General features: G+C 38.3%; 1 protein-coding gene across 1 annotated transcript in view; it reads right to left on the reverse strand.

Annotated features, from left to right (window-relative positions):
• Positions 1-24,949, reverse strand: part of LOC133635404 (uncharacterized) — a 109,142-nt gene that overhangs the window by 73,794 nt on the left and 10,399 nt on the right. Inside the window, exons 2-12 of the mRNA XM_062028581.1 lie at positions 21,488-21,748; positions 17,753-18,013; positions 15,672-15,941; positions 12,791-13,054; positions 11,232-11,350; positions 11,017-11,158; positions 8,659-8,922; positions 4,977-5,237; positions 4,620-4,880; positions 3,055-3,306; positions 617-877 (exon numbers count right to left, since the gene is read on the reverse strand). Coding sequence (XP_061884565.1) covers positions 617-877; positions 3,055-3,306; positions 4,620-4,880; positions 4,977-5,237; positions 8,659-8,922; positions 11,017-11,158; positions 11,232-11,350; positions 12,791-13,054; positions 15,672-15,941; positions 17,753-17,888 — 2,230 coding nt within the window. The 5' untranslated portion in view covers positions 17,889-18,013; positions 21,488-21,748. The remainder of the gene's footprint in view (positions 1-616; positions 878-3,054; positions 3,307-4,619; positions 4,881-4,976; positions 5,238-8,658; positions 8,923-11,016; positions 11,159-11,231; positions 11,351-12,790; positions 13,055-15,671; positions 15,942-17,752; positions 18,014-21,487; positions 21,749-24,949) is intronic.

Raw genomic sequence — 24,949 nt, forward strand, 5'->3', positions numbered from 1 at the left:
AGCACACTGGATTCCAGTTCATTGAAATACCACAACACTGGATATTGTTCAGATAAGTTACATTTAAGAACTTGCACACAAAGCAACACTGGAGGTGACTATGACATGCGCATGTTCCGTACATGTGTGAAGTGAATTATATTTATATAGCGCTTTTCTCTAGTTAAAACCCAATATCTAAGTTACATTTAAACCAATGTGGGTGGCACTGGGAGCAGGTGGGTAAAGTGTCTTGCCCAGGGACACAACGGCAGTGACTAGGATGGCGGAAATGGGGATCGAACCTGGAACCCTCAAGTTGCTGGCACGGCCACTCTACCAACCGAGCTATACCGCCCCGACATGCGTATTAGATTGCGTTGCACCGGCTGATGGAGGGGGTCTTAAACGACCATTGTGTGTGTGTGGGCAAGGATATGGTTAGGTGGGATTTACCCTGGATAACTTTAGCCGGCTTAGTGTAGAAGGGGCCTGAGCATGCGTGGTTTTTGCTTGGTGGTGAGAAAGAATTTTCCATCAATCCCACGTGGGCGCTCGGCATCGTCCGTGGGTGCTCGGGCCCCCGAAGCACCCACGGGATCGGCGCCTATGATTTGAAGTACCTGGATATCTTTACCTGTCGCCACCACCACTCCAAGGCTCTCATTGCTGAAGCACTCGTCGCTGCCAGCGGCCACCGCAATGCTGTAGACCTGACTGCACCTCAGACCTTCCAGCCTGCAGCTCGTCTCGTTGGACGCACACAACAACCGATGGCCATCTTGGTGGGTTGCAGCTGCCTGGTAGTGCATAGCACCGCGACTCGCTTGCCACGACACTTCAACAAAACTCTGGCCACAGTCGGTCATCGCCACAACGTTAGTGGGCACGCACGGTGCTGCAGGAAGGAAGATTCCAATCAGATTCAGGCAGTCGACGGGGCAAAGTGGTCACATTCACAGGACACTCATTGAAATTCTTAGAAACTCAAAAACATCACTTCCTGGCAGAGGACCACACTGTTATTGGAGTTTCCTGCTGAACCATGAGAGGCAGATACAGTGTCGGTTGAGTCTATATACCAAAGTCACGACACAAAATATAACACCGGTAATACTATTGGAGACAGGGTAGGAAAATATATATTGTGGTTCCTCCTACTTCTTTTTGGAAGTGCGGAATTATTTAGATTTAACTGTTCTTTAATGTAATTTAGTGAAGCATGATGTCACGGTCCGGGCGCGCATCAGTGCGCATTCATCTGTGCGTACTATATAATATTATGGTAGATCCACTATGGACTGGAATCTCACACTATTATGTTAGATCCACTATGGACTGGACTCTCACTATTATGTTAGATCCACCATGGACTGGACTCTCACACTATTATGTTAGATCTACTATGGACTGGACTCTCACACTATTATGCTAGATCCACTATGGACTGGACTCTCACACTATTATGTTAGATCCACTATGGACTGGACTCTCACTATTATGTTAGATCCACTATGGACTGGACTCTCACACTATTATGTTAGATCCACTATGGACTGGACTCTCACACTATTATGTTAGATCCACTATGGACTGGACTCTCACACTATTGTGTTAGATCCACTAAGGACTGGACTCTCACAATATTATGCTAAATCCACTATGAACTGAACTCTCACTATTATGTTAGATCCACTATGGACTGGACTCTCACACTATTATGCTAGATCCACTATGGACTGGACTCTCACACTATTATGTTAGATCCACTATGGACTGGACTCTCACACTATTATGTTAGATCCACTATGGACTGGACTCACACTATTGTGTTAGATCCACTATGGACTGGACTCTCACAATATTATGCTAGATCCACTATGGACTGGACTCTCACTATTATGTTAGATCCACTATGGACTGGACTCTCACACTATTGTGTTAGATCCACTAAGGACTGGACTCTCACAATATTATGTTAAATCCACTATGAACTGAACTCTCACTATTATGTTAGATCCACTATGGACTGGACTCTCACACTATTATGCTAGATCCACTATGGACTGGACTCTCACACTATTATGTTAGATCCAATATGGACTGGACTCTCACACTATTATGTTAGATCCACTATGGACTGGACTCTCACACTATTGTGTTAGATCCACCATGGACTGGACTCTCACAATATTATGCTAGATCCACTATGGACTGGACTCTCACTATTATGTTAGATCCACTATGGACTGGACTCTCACACCATTATGTTAGATCCACTATGGACTGGACTCTCACACTATTATGTTAGATCCACTATGGACTGGACTCTCACAATATTATGTAAGATCCACTATGGACTGGACTCTCACTATTATATTAGATCCACTATGGACTGGACTCTCACAATATTATGTTAGATCCACTATGGACTGGACTCTCACACTATTATGTTAGATCCACTATGGACTGGACTCTCACAATATTATGCTAGATCCACTATGGACTAGACTCTCACAATATTATGCTAGATCCACTATGGACTGGACTCTCACACTATTATGCTAGATCCACTACGGACTGGACTCTCACAATATTATGTTAGATCCACTACGGACTGGACTCTCACAATATTATGCTAGATCCACTACGGACTGGACTCTCACAATATTATGTTAGATCCACTACGGACTGGACTCTCACAATATTATGCTAGATCCACTCGACGTCCATTGCACCCGTCGCCCAGGGGGGGGCGTCCCCACATATGCGGTCCCCTCCAAGGTTTCTCATTGTATCCCATTGCGTTGAGTTTTTTCTTGCCCTGATGTGGGATCTGAGCCGAGGATGTCATTGTGGCTTGTGCAGCCCTTTGAGACACTCGTGATTTAGGGCTATATAAGTAAACATTGATTTATTGATTGATTCTGAGAAATGTAATATCGCACTCATGTTTCAGAAATGTGTTTGACAATTGTCAAGCATACTTTTTTTTAAACAGGTGGACTATCCTGGTCTCGAATTGTCAGACACAAAGTGAACTCAATTCAACAAAACTGTCCCGTGCTCGCTTACCTTTCCAGACAGGTAACTCCGAGGGATGACTGACACAGTTGTCAGTGACAGACATCACTTCCAGGGAGTAGTCCTGTCCACACTCCAGTGGGCTGATGCTCAGCTCGGGCCAAGTGGTGTTATAGAATGTCTGTGTGTTGTTGTATGAGATGGCGGCCATGTAACTGTCCGCTCGACTTGAGGCATTCCAGACGATGGTGAGTCCTTGTGACTGGCAGTCTAAATGGGTATCCACCTGGGGCCCACAAGGGACTGGGAGAAGAAAAGCAAGTCTGCATTTCAGAGAGTAATACAGTTGAAAGTGGGGAAAAAATGTCTTTAAGTGTGTATGGAGATGAGTCAAGGGAGCAACTTGACATCCGGGCATTTTGAAAACATTGTTTTGAACAACACTGAATCGTTACTACTGGCTTTGAAATGTTTGCTAATTTAAAACATACTTTGGTATTGGATTTGGATGGGGGACCGGTACATTTTAGAAGCGGTATTGTCACGGCGCGGGCTCGATCCCACTTGTCATCTGCAGCAAGGGCGCCCACAAGGCGATCAGCAATCAACACACCTGGGACTGATGAGGACGAGCGGTATAAGGACCAGTGGACTCAAGGATCCTTGCTGGAACTTAATCATTCGTTACCCTAGTAAGCACCCCTTGTCTGGCTTCTATCCTGCGTATTCGCTCTTCCCCTGTGACTTCCTTGTTTCCGTGTCTGATGTCTGTGTTGTCCTCCCGCAGTGCTTTCCCCAAGTTCTCCTGTGATCCCCTGTTGTTCCCCTCTGGATTCTGGACCGCCTCCCTTCATCCTCGACCTCCGCTTGGACACGGACCTCTGACGCCTCGCCATTCTCCCTGACTATCTCCGCCTGCTCACGGACTGCCTTCCTGCCTCGTTCCTTCTCCTCGTTCAACATTTGGTAACACACTACAGCTAATCACACACATTGCCTCACACACACACTTTTGAATTAGTCACACTCCATTCTCTAGTTTATTTATAGTATTATTGTTGATTATTATATATATTGTAATATATATAATAAAATACATAAAGCCATATTCCCCCCTTGTGTCTGTGCGGTCAACTCTCTCCTGCACACATATAACAGGTATAGTACTAAATTTGATTCATTAGTATCGCAGTACTACACTAATACCGGTATACCGTACTGTAATATATATACATATATATAGAGCTATACTGCCCCCTTGTGTCTGTACCGTCAACTTCCTCCTGCACACATATAACAGGTATAGTACCAAATATGATTAATTAGTATCACGGTACTACACTAATACCGGTATACCGTACTGTAATATATATATATATATATATATATATATATATATATATATATATATATATATAGAGCTATACTGCCCCCTTGTGACTGTGCCGTCAACTCCCTCCTGCACACATATTGTAATAGTACCGAATATGATTCATTAGTATTGCGGTACTACACTAATACCGGTATACCGTACAACCCTAGTCCAATATTATTCTGAGCTTGTAATTTATACAAACAACATACGTTTTAAAGATTGGATTTGAATTTAGTCTCACCAGAATCCATGTAGATGGGTTGAGAGGGCATGCTGGGGCAGATGCTATCATGGTGGCAGACCGTGACAGTGTAGAGTTGGCCACATTTCAGGTTTGCTACCCTGCAACTGGTTGTAGTGGAACTGCAGCTCAAAAGTCGATCAACTTCATCTACTATACTGGCGGTGTACGAGTTAATTTCGGGTTGACCGTGCCATGAAATCAAAGCCTCATTTGCAGTACAGTCCAAAGAGGCAGTGACGTTATCTGGAGGGCAAGCCGCTGAAATAACAAGTGTTGGACATTTTGTCTTGAATAAAAAAAAGCAAGATTATTGTTGCAAAATAGGATTTTTTTGGTAAGAAAAAAAAACCTCACCTGTTTCTATGGTGACCGCCTCACTCTGGCTGCTGTTGCACATGAAGTTGGAGCCAATGACGTGTACTGTGTAAAATGTGCTGCACTTCAAGCCAAGGAACGTACAGGTTAAGCCCATTGTGTTACAGTTGTGAACAACGCCGTCGCTGTCCATTGCCATGGCGATGTAGAAAAGCGTGCTGCCTGTCACTGCCCAGGAGACGGTGATGGAGTCGGCTCCGCATTCCTTGACTGCTGTCACATTACGGGGTTTGCATGGGACTAGAGGGGAGAGGGTGAGCCAATGTAATGTTATTATTCCATTGACGGAAGACACAAACAACCATACCCCCCGACTCTCCGCCACGACAAGAAATAGTATCAATTGTCCATAGAATTGTTAGAAGTGCATACCATTGTATCCTTTGTTTGTTAGTCTGTAACAGAAAATATCTAAGTGCATCAATTTGCCTGAAATAAAATAAAATAAAAACTTGAATTTCCAGGATGGTGGAATGTGTTGAAGGTGGAATGGTTTGAATAGGTTGAAAAATGTGGAAATGGTGGAAGTTTGAAAAATGGCCAATTCATTTTGAATGGGGGAAAAATGTCCCGGAAAACCTAGAATTCTGGGAAATCTGGGAACTTTTGGAATTTTTCAAGAGAAAGCCCGCGATTCCCGAATAGGCTGAACAGTTTGAAGTTGGAACGGTTTGAACCAGATGAAAAATGTGGGAGTTGCGGAACTTTGATGAATTTCTCATTGATTTCAATGGGAATTTCCAAAAATGTTGGGCATTTCGGGGAAAAGCTGGAATTTTTTTGAAAATGGTAAAAAACTTAAATGGTCTGCATGACTTGAAATGGTTAGTGTGGACATTTTTCAAATCGGTCGAGAGATGTTGAAGTAGTAACATGTTGAATTGAGAAATGGTATTACGGAATTCCTGGAATTTCGGGAAAAACAGGAATTTTTCCAGTTCAAAAAACATTCTAGTTTTTTGTCCTGATTAAGAGGAATGTTTTGACGGTGGAACGGTTGAAATGTGTTGAAAAATGTGGGAAAAGTAGTCGCCAGAAAAAAGGGTGGAAATAGGGCTTGGAAAAGCAGGAATTCTGGAAAATCCTGCAATTTTTTTGAACTTGGAAAAAAAAGTAGTTTGAATTTCCAGTATGGTGGAATGTGTTGAAGGTAGAATAGTTCGAATAGGTTGAAAAATGTGGAAATGGTGGAAGTTTGAAAAATGGCCAATTCATTTTGAATGGGAAAAATGTCCCGGAAAACCCTGGAATTCTGGGAAATCTGGGAATTTTCGAAATTTTTCAAGGGAAAGCCTACGATTCCTGAATAGGCTGAACAGTTTGAAGTTGGAACGGTTTGAATCAGATGAAAAATGTGGGAGTTGCGGAACTGTGAAGAATGTCACGTTGATTTCAATAGGAATTTCCCAAAATTTTGGGAATTTCGGGGAAAAGCTGGAATTTTTTTGAAAATGGTAAAAAAAACTTGAATAGTCTGCATGAGTTGAAATGGTTAGTGTTGACATTTTTCAAATCGGTCGAGAAATGTTGAAGTAGTAACATGTTGAATTGAGAAATGGTATTACGGAATTCCTGGAATTTCGGGAAAACCGGGAATTTTTCCAGTTCAAAAAACAACTTGGTTTTTTGTCCTGATTAAGAGGAATGTTTTGACAGTAGAAGGGTTGAAATGTGTTGAAAAATGTGGAAGGAGTAGTCGCCAGAATAAAGGGTGGAAATAGGGCTTTGGAAAAGCAAGAATTCTGGAAACTCCTGGAATTTTTTTAAGTTGTAAAAGGGGAAGTTTGAATTTCCAGAATGGTGGAATGTGTTGAAGGTGGAATGGTTTGAATAGGTAGAAAAATGTGGAAATGGTGGAAGTTTGAAAAATGGCCAATTCATTTTGAATGGGAAAAATGTCCCGGAAAACCCTTGAATTCTGGGAAATCTGGGAATTTTTGGAATTTGTCAAGGGAAAGCCCGCGATTCCCGAATAGGCTGAACTGTTTGAAGTTGGAACAGTTTGAATCAGATGAAAAATTTGGGAGTTGTGGAACTTTGAAGAATGTCCTATTGATATCAATGGGAATTTCCCCAAAGTTTGGGAATTTCGGGGAAAATCCTCTGATCAGTAAATACAACTAAACTTCAGAATAGGTCGAATATGAGCACACATGTATGCGGTTAAAAGTTAAACTCAGGTATACTACTGACAGTACACTTAACTAAATAAACATTGTGTTAGATATTTAAAGTAAAATGTATTTCATAATTGTATATTTTATTTCAAACTGTCCACTATTAAGCATAAATCGCACAAAGTGACAGTTTATTGTATGTATTGCCTTGTTGGTTGTTGTTGTTGTTGTTTTTCTTGTTAGTTTTTTTTTGCATTATCGTGTGAAACCAATTTCTAAACATTTTTGCAGAGCGTCCAAATGGTTTCTACCATAGGTCTCATCATGAAAATGAAAGAATGTGAGGGTCCTACTTTTTTGAACATTTTTGTACATTAAAGGTGACAAAACCAATTCAATGTACATCAGTATACATTGAGCTAATTGGAAAAAAAAACAGTGTTATCTTAGCTGTTGTGACAAATAGCTAATTAAATAATTTTCAAAGCATGTTTCAGAGCAAAGTATTTGGCACAATGAAATAAACTTGAAGTTTCTTATAAGTGACAGAGGCCCAAGGTGTGTGCTCCTAAGTGCAATAACCTTTCATAAAAGTGGTACCTTGACTACTGTAAGTAAGTAAGTACATTTTATTTATAAAGCGCTTTTAAAGCGCTATACAATACATAGGTGAAGTAAAACAACAATTCAATTTAAAACAACGGGGGAAACATCATAAAAAGGATACAAAGTGGATTAAAAATTATAGTTAAAAGGTGCATTAACTAAAAGCTTTACTAAAAAGAGAAGTTTTCAAATGTTTCTTAAAAGTTTCAACACAGTCAAGATCACGGAGGGGACCGGTGCAAGTTGTTCCAGAGTCTGGGAGCTATAGCCTGGAATGCCAGGTCTCCACGGGTTTTAAAACGAGTTTTTGGGATCTTTAGAAGACCCTGGCCAGAAGACCGGAGGCTGCGCCCTGAAGAGTAGGGGCATAGCAAGTCAGTGATGTACTGAGGGGCCCCACCATGCAACGCACAAAATGTCAGGACTAAAATCTTAAACTCAATGCGGAATTTAACTGGAAGCCAATAAAGACTGGATAAAACGGGGATGATAGGGGCTGTTCTGGGTTCACCGGTCAGAAGTCTGGCAGCCGCATTTTGTACAGTCTCAAGTCTCTTTAGCGTTGACTTGTTGAAGAGAGTGAAGAGAAAATTGCAATAGACGAAATGAATGATCAGCTCCAGATCCAATTTTGACAACAAATTATTATTAATATTTCCGAGATGATAAAAACAGTTTTTGGTGAGTTGACGACAGTGACCCTCCAAAGACATGGACTGATCAAACACAACCCCAAGGTTTCTGAGGCTGCTTTTAACAGATGCACCCAGAGCACCAAGGGAGTTCTTGATCAGGGGGACCTTTTTATCGGGAGAACTCGGATAAAAAGTGAAACTCTGAATCATTGACTGTAGTTTATGTTTTGATCACGGCTGATAATGACTGTGACTGGCAGGTTCAATTGTTGTTTTTATGGAAGAAATGATTGTTGTCCTTACCTGTCTCAGCAACGGGGCCAAGTTTCCTTGGACTGGCACATTTATCATCAAAAGCTGTGATGTAGATGGTCAAATACTCTCCACAGTGAACACCCTCTATGGCACAGCTATTGGACAATGTGCTGCAGTTGTAGTGGCTGTTTCCCTTATTGCCAAAAGCATCCACCGTGTAACGTAGTGCACCCTCGGCGAGGTCCCACGTGCTGACCAGAAGGTTAGAGTTGCAGTCGGCAGATGTTTGCAGATTTTGGGGTATACAGGGTTCTGGAGGTAAACGCAGAAATTTGATACATTTCTAATCAGTTACAGTTATGTTCATAATAATAGCAGTGTTCTTAAAAATGCGAGTAAACCTCGAAATTCTTCAAATAAATTGTATTTTAATGAACACAAATGCATTGGGGACACTGCACATTCTATTTCAAAGCCAGAAATTTGGAAAAAAGTCATTGAATTTGATCATATTTTACAGAAAGTCAAGAAATATAAAAAACAAATATCAGTGTTGACATCTTTCTTTACAAAACTCAAATGTACTGTATAAAACTAAGAAAGGCTTGCAGATTCAACTTTCCTGAGAATCGCTAACTAATATTTAGTTGCATAACCACGGTTTCTGATAACTGCTTCACACCTGTGGCACATGGAGTCCACCAACTTCTGGCACCGGTCAAGAGGTATTGCAGCCCAGGACAATTGTACTACGTTCCACAATTCCTCTGCATTTCTTGGTTTTGCCTCATGAACAGCATTTTTTTTTATGTTAGCTCACAAGTTTTCAATGGGATTAAGTTCCGGGGATTGTGCTGTCCACTCCATTACTTGAATTCTGTACGTCTGGAACCATGATTTTGTGGGTCATTGTCTTGTTGAAACACCCATTTCAAGGGCATTTCCTTTTCAGCATATGGCAACATGACTTCTTCCAGTATTCTGATGTACTCAAACCGATCCATGATCCCTGGTATGTGATAAATAGGACCAACACCATAGTACGAGAAACATCCCCATATCATGATGCTTGCACCACCATGCTTCACCGTCTTCACTGTGTATTGTGGCTCCAATTCAGTGTTTGCAGGACGTCTGACAAACTGTCTGTGGCCCTTAGACCCAAAAAGAACAATCTTACTCTCATCAGTCCGCAAAATATTAGGCAATTTCTTTTCAGGCCAGTCAATGTGTTCTTTGGCAAATTGTAACCGCTTCAGCACATGTCTTTTTTTTAACAATGGGACTTTGCGGGGGCTTCTTGCTGGTAGCTTGGCTTCACATAGACGTGGTCTGATTGTTCCAGTACTAACGGGCAATCTTAGATCTTCTTTGATCCTCCTGGAGCTGATCATTGGCTGAGCCTTTGCCATTTCGGTCATTCTCCCATCCATTCCAATAGTCCTTTTTCTTTTTCTTCCCCACCTTTCTGGTTGGCTCTCTACAGTGCCTCTGTAGAATGTGGTGAGAACAGGGGGAGGGAGCTCTGCTCTTTTCATCCGACACAAAAAGTGCATGCGCTGCTGAGCTCTTTTTACAAGAGTGTGTAGGGACCAGGTCATATTGTCAGTTATCTGCACCCCCAGGAACTTGGTGCTGCTTACCATCTCCACTGCTGTGTCGTTGACGAAGAGTCCTTTTTCTTTTTCTTCCTTGCCTCTCTGGTTGTGGCTGCCATTTTAAAGCGTTTGATATCATTTTAGCTGAACAGCCTATCATTTTCTGCACTTCTTAATAGGTTTTCCCCTCTTTTATGAATTTCTTAATCAAAGAACGCTCTTTTTCAGTGTCTTCAACGACCCATTTTACTCTGTTTTTCAAGGACAAATGCACAGATACCTTGATCCTTAAATAAGGACCACCTGTTTAACACCTTTTTTTCCCCACATAATCAATGACCTCACTAATTGAACTCAGCACTGCTATTTTTTTGAACACGCCCCTTTCAGTAAATGATTCAGTTTCAGAGAATCCGCAGCATGCCTGTTGGGTCTGTTGGTTTTCCATACCTTAACTAAACCTTCCAGAAACGTACTTGCAGTGTAGAAGTTGATATTCTAACAAAAAACAGTGATTCATCTTGCTTGTGATGTGGGACTGCACATTTGTAATTCGCCAATTACAAAGTTTTCATTAATCCTTCCGTTGTTTGATATAAAATGTCATAAATTAATCAAAATTGAGAAATGAAAGACAATTTTTGGCTCCAAGTTAGGATCACAACTTGGTTTTAAACTGGAAAAATACGAATTTGTTCCCAATAAAACTGTGATTTGTATACAAAAATGGAAATGTCAACACATCTCACAGCATGCAAACAACTGTACAGTCATACCATTGCAAAGCTTGACAATGAAAGTATCATACCTGTGCGAATACCAACTGTCGAGCTGGTCTGACTTTTGCAATGCCCAGAGATGGAGTCGACCGTGAAGAAGTATTGTCGCCCACACAAAGTATTTGTGAAATAGCATGAGTTGTCTACAGTGAGACACTCTTGAACCACACCCTGGGAACAGAAACATTTTTTTTTAGTTAAATAATTTTACAGTTTTCACACAAAATAATAATGTTAATAATACCTCGGAGTCTACAGCCCTGGCCGTGTAGTAATCTGTGTTGTTTGTATGTTCCCAGGAAAAGATGATGACTTGGCTGGAACAATCGTGCGACAACTCCAAGTTCTTGGGGCCACAGGGGACTTAAAGAAAAGAAAATAGCGACTTACAAATGTCTTTGATTTACACTTTATTACATGGAGAGATAAAAAGAAGCAGGGTTAAATAGAAGCATTGCTAAACTGTTTTCAGGTTTAAAAATGACCCTGATACTGAGGACTGCATGACAGTGTTTCTTTGTGTTGCTTTGTATGAGGTTTCAGGTTTTAACACAAACATGAGGTCATTATAAGCGGGATGAACACAACACATTGTGATGAATCTGGCAAAGCTCAATAGCATAATCAGTTTTCAAAGGAAACGCCTAGAGACCGTACACAAATAAACGTGTGAACTTAGATAGCAAAACCACTTGACAAAAATAAAATAGGGAACCTAGTATTCCCACCAGAACTACATCTTTATCTCCAGGACAAACCATTAGGGCGGCTCTCGAGCCACTAGCGGCTCCCTGGAGCTTTTTCAAAAATGTATGGCAATGGAAAAAGATGAGGAAAAATTTTTTTTTGTTTGTTTTAATAGTGTTTCTGTAGGAGGACAAACATGACACAAACCTTCCTAATTGTTAGAAATCCCACTGTTTACATTAAAAATACTTCACTGATGGGAGGATTTGGAAGTCCTTGAACGCACCGTAGTTTGTTTACATGTACAACTTTCTTTGATGCTGCCACAGAAAGACGTGTTTTATCAGATCAGATCAGAAATACTTTATTAGGGGAAATTACAATTTTCAGCACAATCCCATTCAAGATCAGACAAACATTACAGGGAAAAGAACAGGATCGCTGACGGGTCTGCCAACTTCCGGCGCCCCTTACAAAAAAGGTGAGGTACAAGTATGCAACTCCTTCTTTGTCTCTATTTGTCCATCAAAATTTTTATGCTGTGCGTGAATGCACAACGGTGAGCCTTGTTGATGTTATTGACTTGAGTGGAGTGCTAGTCAGGCATATTTGGTCACTGCATGACTGCAAGCTAACATGCTATTTATGCTAGCTGCATGTACATAATGCATCATTATGCCTCGTAGTTTAGGTATATATGAGATAATTTTAGATGCGGTTTCCGTTTCCTTCAACTTGGACACACATCTATACCTTTGACATCGACCCTGACTATATTATTATGTCATCATTGTCAATCACTTATTCTGATCAGAGTCATTGTGAGCTGCAGCCTATCCTAGCCCAAACCCAGAACCTCAGCGATGTGAGAAAGCTATTAGCATAGCATTAGCACGTGGGCGTCCCTGACAATTAGTTTTGTTCCATCAATTAAAAATTGCAGTTTCAAGAAAGGCCTTTGGCTCACTTTGCATTTATTCATAAGCCTACATGAACATTTGGGCTATCACATTTAGTGCATTAATCACAAAAGGTATCGCATCAATCAGATATACATGCAGAGTAGTGTTGTCCCGATACCAATATTTTGGTACCGGTATCGATGTCCAGTCTCACCTGTCTCAAAGGTGGCCCAGGTGGAGTTGGCCATGTTCTCACAGTTCTCAGAAATAGGTGTGACGTGAACCTTGAAGGTCTGGTCGCAGCGAAGTCCACCGATGTTACAGCTGGTACTCTGGCTGGTGCACGTCAACAGCGTGCCATTCTGGTCCATGGCCGTGGCCCTGTAGGAGTCTGCTCCAAACACGCTGGTCCAGTGCACCATAACGGACTGAGAGGCGCAGCTGTAGTCCACTGATACTGCTGACACCGGAGTCAACTCTGCAAGTCAAACAGCATTATAGCATATGTTACATGTAGGGTTGTCAAAAGTATACTTTGATACCAAGTCGATACAAAGACGCAAAAATTGTTTACAGTATGTTTCGTCCCTAAAAATATGGAGAGTGAGATAGTGAGAGTGGAGCTCCACCTCCCAGCAGGAGTGTTACTACCGCGTGCTACCTACGCACCTGCTCAAACTTTTTACAACACAACTTTCACACTTTTTTAGGTTCTTAGAAGACACATAGAGACATTATTTTGTCATCTGGCAATACTTTACCCTTCTGGTGAAATAAGTACACCAAAGTTTGGCCCCGGGGATATTTGTGGATTATAGCTCTTTTATATATATATATATATATATATATATATATATATATATATATATACATAAATATATATATATATCCATCCATCCATTTTCTACCGCTTATTCCCTTTGGGGTCGCGGGGGTGCTGGAGCCTATCTCAGCTACAATCGGGCGGAAGGCGGGGTATACCCTGGACAAGTCGCCCCCTCATCACAGGGCCAACACAGATAGACAGACAACATTCACACTCACATTCACACACTAGGGCCAAATTAGTGTTCCCAATCAACCTATCCCCAGGTGCATGTCTTTGGAGGTGGGAGGAAGCCGGAGTACCCGGAGGGAACCCACGCAGTCACGGGGAGAACATGCAAACTCCACACAGAAAGAACCCGAGCCCGGGATTGAACCCAGGACTACTCAGGACCTTCGTATTGTGAGGCAGACGCACTAACCCCTCTTCCACCGTGCTGCCCATATACAGTGGGGCAAAAAAGTATTTAGTCAGCCACCCATTGATTGTCAATGGGTGGCTAACTAAATACTTCAGGTATTGAGCACTGCATAACGGCTAAACCACAAAAACCTTGACTACTGGTATATATATACAGTCACGATCAAAAGTGTACATACACTTGTAAAGAACATAATGTCATGGCTGTCTTGAGTTTCCAATCATTTCTACAACTCTTATTTTTTTGTGATTGGAGCACATACTTGTTGGTCACAAAAAACATTCATGAAGTTTGTGTCTTTTAAGAATTTATTATGGGTCTACTGAAAATGTGAGCAAATGTGCTGGGTCAAAAGTATACATACAGCAATGTTAATATTTGCTTACATGTCCCTTGGCAAGTTTACCTGCAATAAGGCGCTTTTGGTAGTCATCCACAAGCTTCTGCTTGAATTTTTGAACAATCCTCTTGACAAAATTGGTGCAGTTCGGCTAAATGTGTTAGTTTTCTGATATGGACTTGTTTCTTCAGCATTGTCCAGACGTTTATTTCAGGACTTTGGGAAACCTTAATTCCGAAACCTTAATTCTAGCCTGATTTAGCCATTCCTTTACCACCTTTGACGTGTGTTTGGGGTCATTGTCCTGTTGGAACACCCAACTGCACCCAAGACCCAACCTCCGGGCTGATGAGTTTAGCTTGTCCTGAAGAACTTTCCTCCAGAAGGTCGTATCTTTGTCCATGTGATGTCAGATGAAACAAAAATTGAGCTGTTTGGCCACAATACCCAGCAATATGTTTGGAGGAGATAAACTGAGGCCTTTAATCCCAGGAACACCACCCCTACTGTCAAGCATGGTGGTGGTAGTATTATGATCTGGGCCTGTTTTGCTGCCAATGGAACTGGTGCTTTAAATGGGACAATAAAAAAGGAGGATTACCTCCAAATTCTTCAGGACAAGCTAAAATCATCAGCCCGGAGGTTGGGTCTTGGGCGCAGTTGGGTGTTCCAACAGGACAATGACCCCAAACACACGTCAAAAGTGAAGTGAATTACATTTATATAGCGCTTTTTCTCAAGTGACTCAAAGCGCTTTACATAGTGAAACCCAATATCTAAGTTACATTCAAACCAGTGTGGGTGGCACTGGGAGCAGGTGGGTAAAGTGTCTTGCCCAAGGACACAACGGCAGTGACTAGGATGGCGTAAGCGGGGATCAAACCTGCAACCCTCAAGTTGCTGGCACGGCCGCTCTACCAACCGAGCTATACCGCCCCACGTAAAAAGTGGTGAAGTGGTAAAGGAATGGCTAAATCAGGCTAGAATGAAGGTTTTAGAATTGCCTTCCCAAAGTCCTGACATAAACGTGTGGACAATGCTGAAGAAACAAGCCCATGTCAGAAAACTAACAAATTTAGCTGAATTTCACCAATTTTGTCAAAAGGATTGGTCAAAAATTCAAGCAGAAGCTTGTGGATGGCTACCAAAAGCGCCTTATTGCAGGTAAACTTGCCAAGGGACATGTAAGCAAATATTAACATTGCTGTATGTATACTTTTGACCCAGCACATTTGCTCACATTTTCAGTAGAGCCATAATACATTCATAAAAGAAGCAAACTTCATGAATGTTTTTTGTGAGCAACAAGTATGTGCTCCAATCACTATCACAAAAAAATAAGAGTTGTAGAAATGATTGGAAACTCAAGACAGCCATGACATTATGTTCTTTACAAGTGTACGTAAACTTTTGACCACGACTATACCTGCAGTAGTAGTATGCAGTCGCATGTAAACCTAGTTTCTGATAACCCGGTTAGTGATGTTATGTTTTCTCTGTTGACTCACTGTTAGTGGTGTACGTGTAGACTGTGGGCTCGCTCGGCACCAGGAAGTTGTTGAATGAGGACACTGATATGGTATACGTGGAACATGGCAGGATGCTATCCACATCAAGGCGGGTGTCAGTAACGTTGTACACAGTTGCTTCACCGCCTGGTTCGTCAGTGTTCTGGACCTCCACGTGGTACACGAGGACATCCTCCACTGGCTGCCACGTCACCCTCGCTGTGTCCAGGCCAGTTTGCGTCGCGGTGACGCCCACTGGAGGCTGCATCACTACAACCAGACAACATATGGTCCAAGTTTAATGCCCCACTCGACATCTATTCCATAATTATCCTCTCTTAACACTGACAGAGTTCAATATTTATCACAATGCTTGTCTAACCTATCAAGTCATCCACAGGCTGAATCTCAGGCTCTGTAGCTTGGTTCCTATCTATCGTCCCCAGCCTGCCCACAACACTCCTAACTTTGAACTGATATCAGGTAAACATCGTCTACTGGCTTGTACTGCTCGAAGTGTTGTACTGCAGGGGACCAAAGATCTGGAACCGGCTTGATGAGAGCCTCAGGATGCTGTATTCATTCTCCAGAAACTCAAACATAAATAGGAGAAATATAATCTTATAGAAAAATGTAATATCAAACATTTGTACGCACGTACAACACTTAAGACCTTCAGTATATCAGTATGTGGAATTAAATGATGGAATGGATTAAGCAAAGAAAGGAAACAATGTACTAATATGATCCACTTCAAGAAACTCCTCAAACTTAAAGTGTTTACAAAGTACAAAGAAGAAGAACCATGATAAACATTCTGAATTTATCTCATCCATCCATTCATTTTCTAAATAATCTTACTCATCTCACCATATGAAATATAATTTACCGGTACTTCACCAATTATTATGTATTTATTTATTTTTATTGTTATTACTTGTGGAGTATATTGTGAATACATTGTTAGAATAATGATGTGTAAGTTATCACACAACTCTTATGCTTAAAGGCCGTTGCTATAGTTATTATCAATTGTGCTGAAGTTGTACTTTTCTATCTGTGCAAAGGGACAACTTGCAATCTTGGATTGCAGTTGTCTCTTATCAGTGTTTGTGTCCAAAACATTGAGTACCGTGACGCAGACAAAGCAGAGACAGGGCGATATCACGAGTGTCAGCACATTTGCATTTCTGAATAATCATATATGGTGTCCAACTGAGGCTGCCTTCCTTCAGAAGCAGCCTCAGTGATGTAACCAGGGACCTCCCAAATAAATAGAGGAGCACGTGGGTGCGTGGTGGGAGATTCTAACTGAGTGTGCAGCCCCAAACGTCTCTCCTCATTGAGCCAAATTGAACTCTGTCTCTGTATGATTCCTTGCTTCTTGTCTGTTTAATAGATGTCATCAGTGTTTGAACCTGACATAAATTGAGAACAGGAAGTGAAAAAAAGTTTTAGCAACGGCTATGTAAAAGAAAAGGGGTAGGATTAAATACGCTCTGCTTCTTCCTACTCCTTTTCGAACATGTCGAATAGAGAAACTGGAAATTGTGATGTATCATGTTGCATGCTTGCATGTTCCAAATAAACTCAAACTCACACTCGAACGTGCACAGCAGATCAGAAGCAATAATCGTTTGACTAGTCCAATAATCGAAAAAATAATCGCTGATTATTCGACTATTAAAATAATTGTTAGTTGCAGCCGTAATTAACAATGCTCTGTTTTGATTGGGAACTATTAATTTGAAAATATGTGAATTATTAATATTGTGATTCTACCTTTCAAATGTGAAGAACTGTACCGCATCGTACTGAGTCATATTTCTAACACACCACTTTGTCACTCGGCTGATTGGGTGATTAAAATATATTGAAACAGTTGACCTGTTATTATTTTGATAGAATATCGTTGAAATTTAAATGCTGAAATATCATAGAGCATTATTATTAGCTGGTCGAATTATCTGGTCCTAGGAATAAATAATATCTTAATTTTTAATACCGGATGAGTTAGTCAGTGTTTTCAATATTTTTCAATACAGCTCACAACTCCAGAGAGCGTAAAAGGTGTGACTTACACGTAGTGACGGTCCTCACTTTGCTCCGGCGGCCCACGCCTGCATGGTTGACGGTGTAGACGAAGCAGTCGTAGTTGGTGGAGGGGGTCAAGTCCGCCACCACCGCCGACGTCTCGGTGACGGTCAGGTTAAACATTTGGCTGCCGTCCTGGGAGGCGACCTGCAGGTAGTAGTGGTCCGCGGAGGCAACCTCGGTCCAGGTGATTGAAATGGAATGACTTGACAGTGTCCTCCCAGCTACTATCTGGGAAGCATCAGGGACTGAGGCGAAGAGTGAGAGAAGGAAACATACATAAGGGTGCAGATACTCAATATTAACAATCAATAATACATTCATACCGACAGCCATCAGACTGTATAATGCATATGTTCCTTTTGACTGTACATGTACTGTAAATGTATAATGTATTTATATTATTCACATGTGAATAATGATGTATAATAGACTGTATTTATATTAGTCACATGTGAATAATGATGTATAATAAACTGTATTTATGTTATTCACATGTGAATAATGCTGTATAATAGACTGTATTTATATTATTCACATGTGAATAATGCTGTATAATAGACCGTATTTATATTATTCACATGTGAATAATGCTGTATAATAGACCATATTTATATTATTCACATGTGAATAATGCTGTATAAAAGACTGTATTTATATTATTCACATGTGAATAATGCTGTATAATAGACTGTTATTTATATTATTCACATGTGAATAATTCTGTATAATAGACTGTATTTATATTATTCACATGTGAATAATGATGTATAATAGACTGTATTTATGTTATTCACATGTGAATAATGCTGTATAACAGACTGTATTTTTGTTAATCAAATGTGAATAATACTGTATAATAGAATGTATTTATATTATTCACATGTGAATAATGCTGTATAACAGACTGTATTTATATTATTCACATGTGAATAATGCTGTATAATAGACTGTATTTATGTTATTCACATGTGAATAATGCTGTATACTAGACTGTATTTATGTTATTCACATGTGAATAATGCTGTATAATAAGACTGTATTTATGTTATTCACATGTGAATAATGCTGTATAATAGACTGTATTTATGTTATTCACATGTGAATAATGCTGTATAATAGACTGTATTTATATTATTCACATGTGAATAATGCTGTATAACAGACTGTATTTTTGTTATTCACATGTGAATAATGCTGTATAATAGACTGTATTTATATTATTCACATGTGAATAATGCTGTATAATAGACCGTATTTATATTATTCACATGTGAATAATGCTGTATAATAGACTGTATTTATATTATTCATATGTGAATATTGCTGTATAATAGACTGTATTTATATTATTCACATGTGAATAATGCTGTATAATAGACTGTATTTATATTATTCACATGTGAATAATGCTGTATAATAGACTGTATTTATGTTATTCACATGTGAATAATGCTGTATAATATACTGTATTTATGTTAATCAAATGTGAATAATACTAAATAATAGAATGTATTTATATTATTCACATGTGAATAATGCTGTATAACAGACTGTATTTATATTATTCACATGTGAAAATGCTGTATATTAGACTGTATTTATATTATTCACATGTGAATAATGCTGTATAATAGACTGTATTTATGTTTTTCACATGTGAATAATGCTGTATAATAGACTGTATTTATGTTATTCACATGTGAATAATGCTGTATAATAGACTGTATTTATGTTATTCACATGTGAATAATGCTGTATAACAGACTGTATTTTTGTTATTCACATGTGAATAATGCTGTATAATAGACTGTATTTATATTATTCACATGTGAATAATGCTGTATAATAGACCGTATTTATATTATTCACATGTGAATAATGCTGTATAATAGACTGTATTTATATTATTCATATGTGAATATTGCTGTATAATAGACTGTATTTATATTATTCACATGTGAATAATGCTGTATAATAGACCGTATTTATATTATTCACATGTGAATAATGCTGTATAATAGACTGTATTTATATTATTCATATGTGAATATTGCTGTATAATAGACTGTATTTATATTATTCACATGTGAATAATGCTGTATAATAGACTGTATTTATATTATTCACATATGAATAATGCTGTATAATAGACTGTATTTATGTTATTCACATGTGAATAATGCTGTATAATATACTGTATTTATGTTAATCAAATGTGAATAATACTAAATAATAGAATGTATTTATATTATTCACATGTGAATAATGCTGCATAACAGACTGTATTTATATTATTCACATGTGAATAATGCTGTATATTAGACTGTATTTATGTTATTCACATGTGAATAATGCTGTATAATAGACTGTATTTATGTTATTCACATGTGAATAATGCTGTATAGTAGACTGTATTTATGTTATTCACATGTGAATAATGCTGTATAATAGACTGTATTTATGTTATTCACATGTGAATAATGCTGTATAACAGACTGTATTGTTGTTATTCACATGTGAATAATGCTGTATAATAGACTGTATTTATATTATTCACATGTGAATAATGCTGTATAATAGACCGTATTTATATTATTCACATGTGAATAATGCTGTATAATAGACTGTATCTATGTTATTCACATGTGAATAATGCTGTATAACAGACTGTATTTTTGTTATCCCCATGTGAATAATGCTGTATAATAGACTGTATTTATATTATTCACATGTGAATAATGCTGTATAATAGACCGTATTTATATTATTCACATGTGAATAATGCTGTATAATAGACTGTATTTATATTATTCACATGTGAATAATGCTGTATAATAGACTGTATTTATATTATTCACATGTGAATAATGATGTATAATAGACTGTATTTATGTTATTCACATGTGAATAATGCTGTATAATATACTGTATTTATGTTAATCAAATGTGAATAATACTAAATAATAGAATGTATTTATATTATTCACATGTGAATAATGCTGTATAACAGACTGTATTTATATTATTCACATGTGAATAATGCTGTATATTAGACTGTATTTATATTATTCACATGTGAATAATGCTGTATAATAGACTGTATTTATGTTATTCACATGTGAATAATGCTGTATAATAGACTGTATTTATGTTATTCACATGTGAATAATGCTGTATAATAGACTGTATTTATGTTATTCACATGTGAATAATGCTGTATAATAGACTGTATTTATGTTTTTCACATGTGAATAATGCTGTATAATAGACTGTATTTATGTTATTCACATGTGAATAATGCTGTATAATAGACTGTATTTATGTTATTCACATGTGAATAATGCTGTATAACAGACTGTATTTTTGTTATTCACATGTGAATAATGCTGTATAATAGACTGTATCTATATTATTCACATGTGAATAATGCTGTATAATAGACCGTATTTATATTATTCACATGTGAATAATGCTGTATAATAGACTGTATTTATATTATTCACATGTGAATAATGCTGTATAATAGGCTGTATTTATGTTATTCACATGTAAAAAATACCTAAGTGTTTATTGTCTATTGTGAGTGAACTGTGGTGCTGAATTTCCCCCAGGGATCAATAAAGCACTTTCTATTCTATTCTATTCGTAAGTGCATTTTCATCTGTGTGTAATAATTAATCAATTAGTCATATCAATATTTGGGGTGGTTTTTTTTTTACCTGTAGATGCTTCACTTCTGTCCACACACACCACAAAGTAGAACTGGAAGACTTTGAGTGTCACACTATAATTAGTTCCAGGACGCAACCCTTGGACAATCTTCTCGGTTTGGGTGACTGGCAGAGTCACGACAACAGGTGCAATATTCGTATTATTTTTCACCCGAAGGTCCAAAAAGTAGTTGGTGGCCCCGGTGTATTGTTCCCATTTCACCAGAATAGACGCCGGGCCAGAAGGTGCAGCTGTTAAGATTCGGCAGCCTGGACAAAAATATATATATATTGATGTGAAAGTTGTTACAAGCGTATATATTTTATCTTCCAGTACTCCTTTGTTGACTTACCTTCTGCACTATGACATATCTACAAATAAGAACAATAACAAAACATTGTATATAAGACAAATTAGACTAATATTGATATATTTGATTTAAAAAAAAGGTATTTACCTGTGTTAGAGAGAGCAGTGCAAAATAAATACCTGTGGCTCCCAACCATCCCATCTTTGACATTGAGTGAGATGGACTACAATTAGTTTAGCATACAAGGGAGTCTGGTACAAAAGGTAGTCTGGGTTCTTTTGAGGTGTAACCTGGTGTCTATGAGAGCCAATCAGTAGTCCCCAAAAGGGGACAGGCTGTCCCAACAATAGCCTGGGGCTGTGAGAGCTTTCCCTGGGGACACAGCAGGAGGGCGTGACGCGTTCACGGAGGAGCGTTTTGGCGGACACACCTGAGGAGTTTGAGCGTCACTCTGTCTTCTCGCCCCACTTAGTTTCTTCAAACGGTTCCGATTGGACGGATGTAAAATGATACTGTACATCAGTGTTGTTCAACCTTTTTTGAGCCAAGGCGCATTTTTTGCGTTGAAAAAATGCGGAGGCACACCACCAGCAGAAATCATTAAAAAACGAAACTCAGTTGACAGTACAAAGTCCTTAGGTATGACTTTAAACCACAACTAAGCATGCATCAATATAGCTCTTGTCTCAAAGTAGGTGTACTGTCACCACCTGTCACATCACGTCCTGACTTATTTTTATTTTTTTGGTGTTTTCCCGTGCATAGTGTTTTACTTATTTTGGTGGCTTTTTCTCTCTTTTTGGTATTTTCCTGTAGCAGTTTCATGTCTTCCTTTGAGCGCTATTCCCCGCACCTGCTTTGTTTTAGCAATCAAGAATATTTAAGTTGTTTTATCCTTCTTTGTGTGGACTATGTTGATCGTCATGGCTTTTACGGATGTACTTTGTGGACGCCGTCTGCTCCACAGTAAGTCTTTGCTGTCGTCCAGCATTTTGTTTTTGTTTACTTTGCAGCCAGTTCATTTTTAGTTTCGTTCTGCATAGCCTTCCCTAAGCTTGAATGCATTTTCTTAGCGGCACTCATCTTTTGTTTATTTTTGCTTTAAGCATTAGACACCTTTTTACCTGCACACTGCCTCCCGCTGTCGTCTGCGTATTGTGATCCCGACAAACCATCGTCGTTGTTCCCGACATCTACAAAGTGATTAGCTACCGGCTGCCACCTACTGATATGGAAGAATATTACACGGTTACTCTGCCGAGCTCTAGACAGCACCGACACTCAACAACAACACATTATTTGCAGATTATAATTACTAGTTTGCAAAAAATATTTTTTTAACCCAAATAGGTAAAATTACATAATCTCCCACGGCACACCAGACTGTATCTCACAGCACAGTAGTTGAAAAACACTGCTGTACATGACTTACAGTATATTCAAACACATACAATACCCACATGAAAATCAAAATATATATAGAATAAAACTTAAAGGGGAACTGCACTGTTTTTGGTATTTTGCCTATTGTTCAAAATCATTATGAAAGACATGACGATGGATGGATTTTTTTTAATGCTTTCTAAATATTAAATAAACGTAAATAAAAGTCATTTTAGAGCGGAGCCAATGGGAGCTCCACTATTCAGCCCATAAATAACCATTCAACAACTCAATTTACATTTCGTGACTTCAATATTCACCCAGTATTTTGTGATATTGTTAATACAAGCGCCAACACAGACGAACAATTTAATGCGGCGCTGTGATCACAAGCTTGTGTGCCTATGTTTATATCATGGAGTGGTCTACTGCTTCCTTGCTTCCCTGCTCCCTGTAAGTTTATTGTATATCATACATCATGCCTCTCACCTGAAAAGTAGATGGCTGAGCATATCATCAAGCTGAGACAGTTTGACAGCCGTTTCGGACCTGGAACTGGGAAGGACCACCCTTTAATGCATTCTGAATATTAAATAAACGTAAATAAAAGTCCTTTTAGAGCGGAGCCAATGGTGGCTCCACTATTCCGCCCATAAAATCCGATAAATAACCATTCAACAACTTCAATTTCCATTTTGTGACTTGAATATTGACTGAGTATTAGTGATATTGTTATTATTATAAGCGCTAACACAGACAAACTATATATAGCGGCGCTATGATCACAAGATTGCGTGCCTATGTTTACATCATGGAGTGGTCTACTGCTTCCTTGCTTTTATATATATATATATATATATATATATATATATATATATATATATATATATATATATATATATATATATATATATATATATATATATATATATATATATATATATATATATATATATATATATATATATATATGTATGTGTGGGAAAAAATCACAAGACTATTTCATCTCTACAGGCCTGTTTCATGAGGGTTTCCTCAATCATCAGGAGATTTTCATCAGGAGAAAATCTCCTGATGATTGAGGAAACCCTCATGAAACAGGCCTGTAGAGATGAAATAGTCTTGTGATTTTTTCCCACACATACATATTACGCTCTACCACGGTATCGAGCACTATTTTTTTGGATAATCTAATGAAGACATATATATATATATATATATATATATATATATATATATATATATATATATATATATATATATATATATATATATATATATATATATATATATATATTAGGGCTGCAACAACTAATCGATTAAATCGATTAAAATCGATTATAAAAATAGTTGCCGATTAATTTAGTCATCGATTCGTTGGATCTATGCTATGCGCAGAGACTTTAAAAAAAATATATATATATATATATATATATTTTTTTTTAATAAACCTTTATTTATAAACTGCAACATTTACAAACAGCTGAGAAACAATAATCAAAATAAGTATGGTGCCAGTATGCTGTTTTTTTTTAAATAAAATACTGGATAGGATAGAAATGTAGTTTGTCTCTTATCCGATTAATCGAAGTAATAATCGACAGATTAATCGATTATCAAATTAATCGTTAGTTGCAGCCCTAATATATATATATATATATATATATATATATATATATATATATATATATATATATATATATATATATATATATATATATATATATATATATATATATATATAGGGACAAGCGGTAGGAAATGGATGGATGGATGG

This window comes from Entelurus aequoreus, linkage group LG19 (assembly GCF_033978785.1).
Source record: "Entelurus aequoreus isolate RoL-2023_Sb linkage group LG19, RoL_Eaeq_v1.1, whole genome shotgun sequence".
Lineage (NCBI taxonomy): Eukaryota > Metazoa > Chordata > Actinopteri > Syngnathiformes > Syngnathidae > Entelurus > Entelurus aequoreus.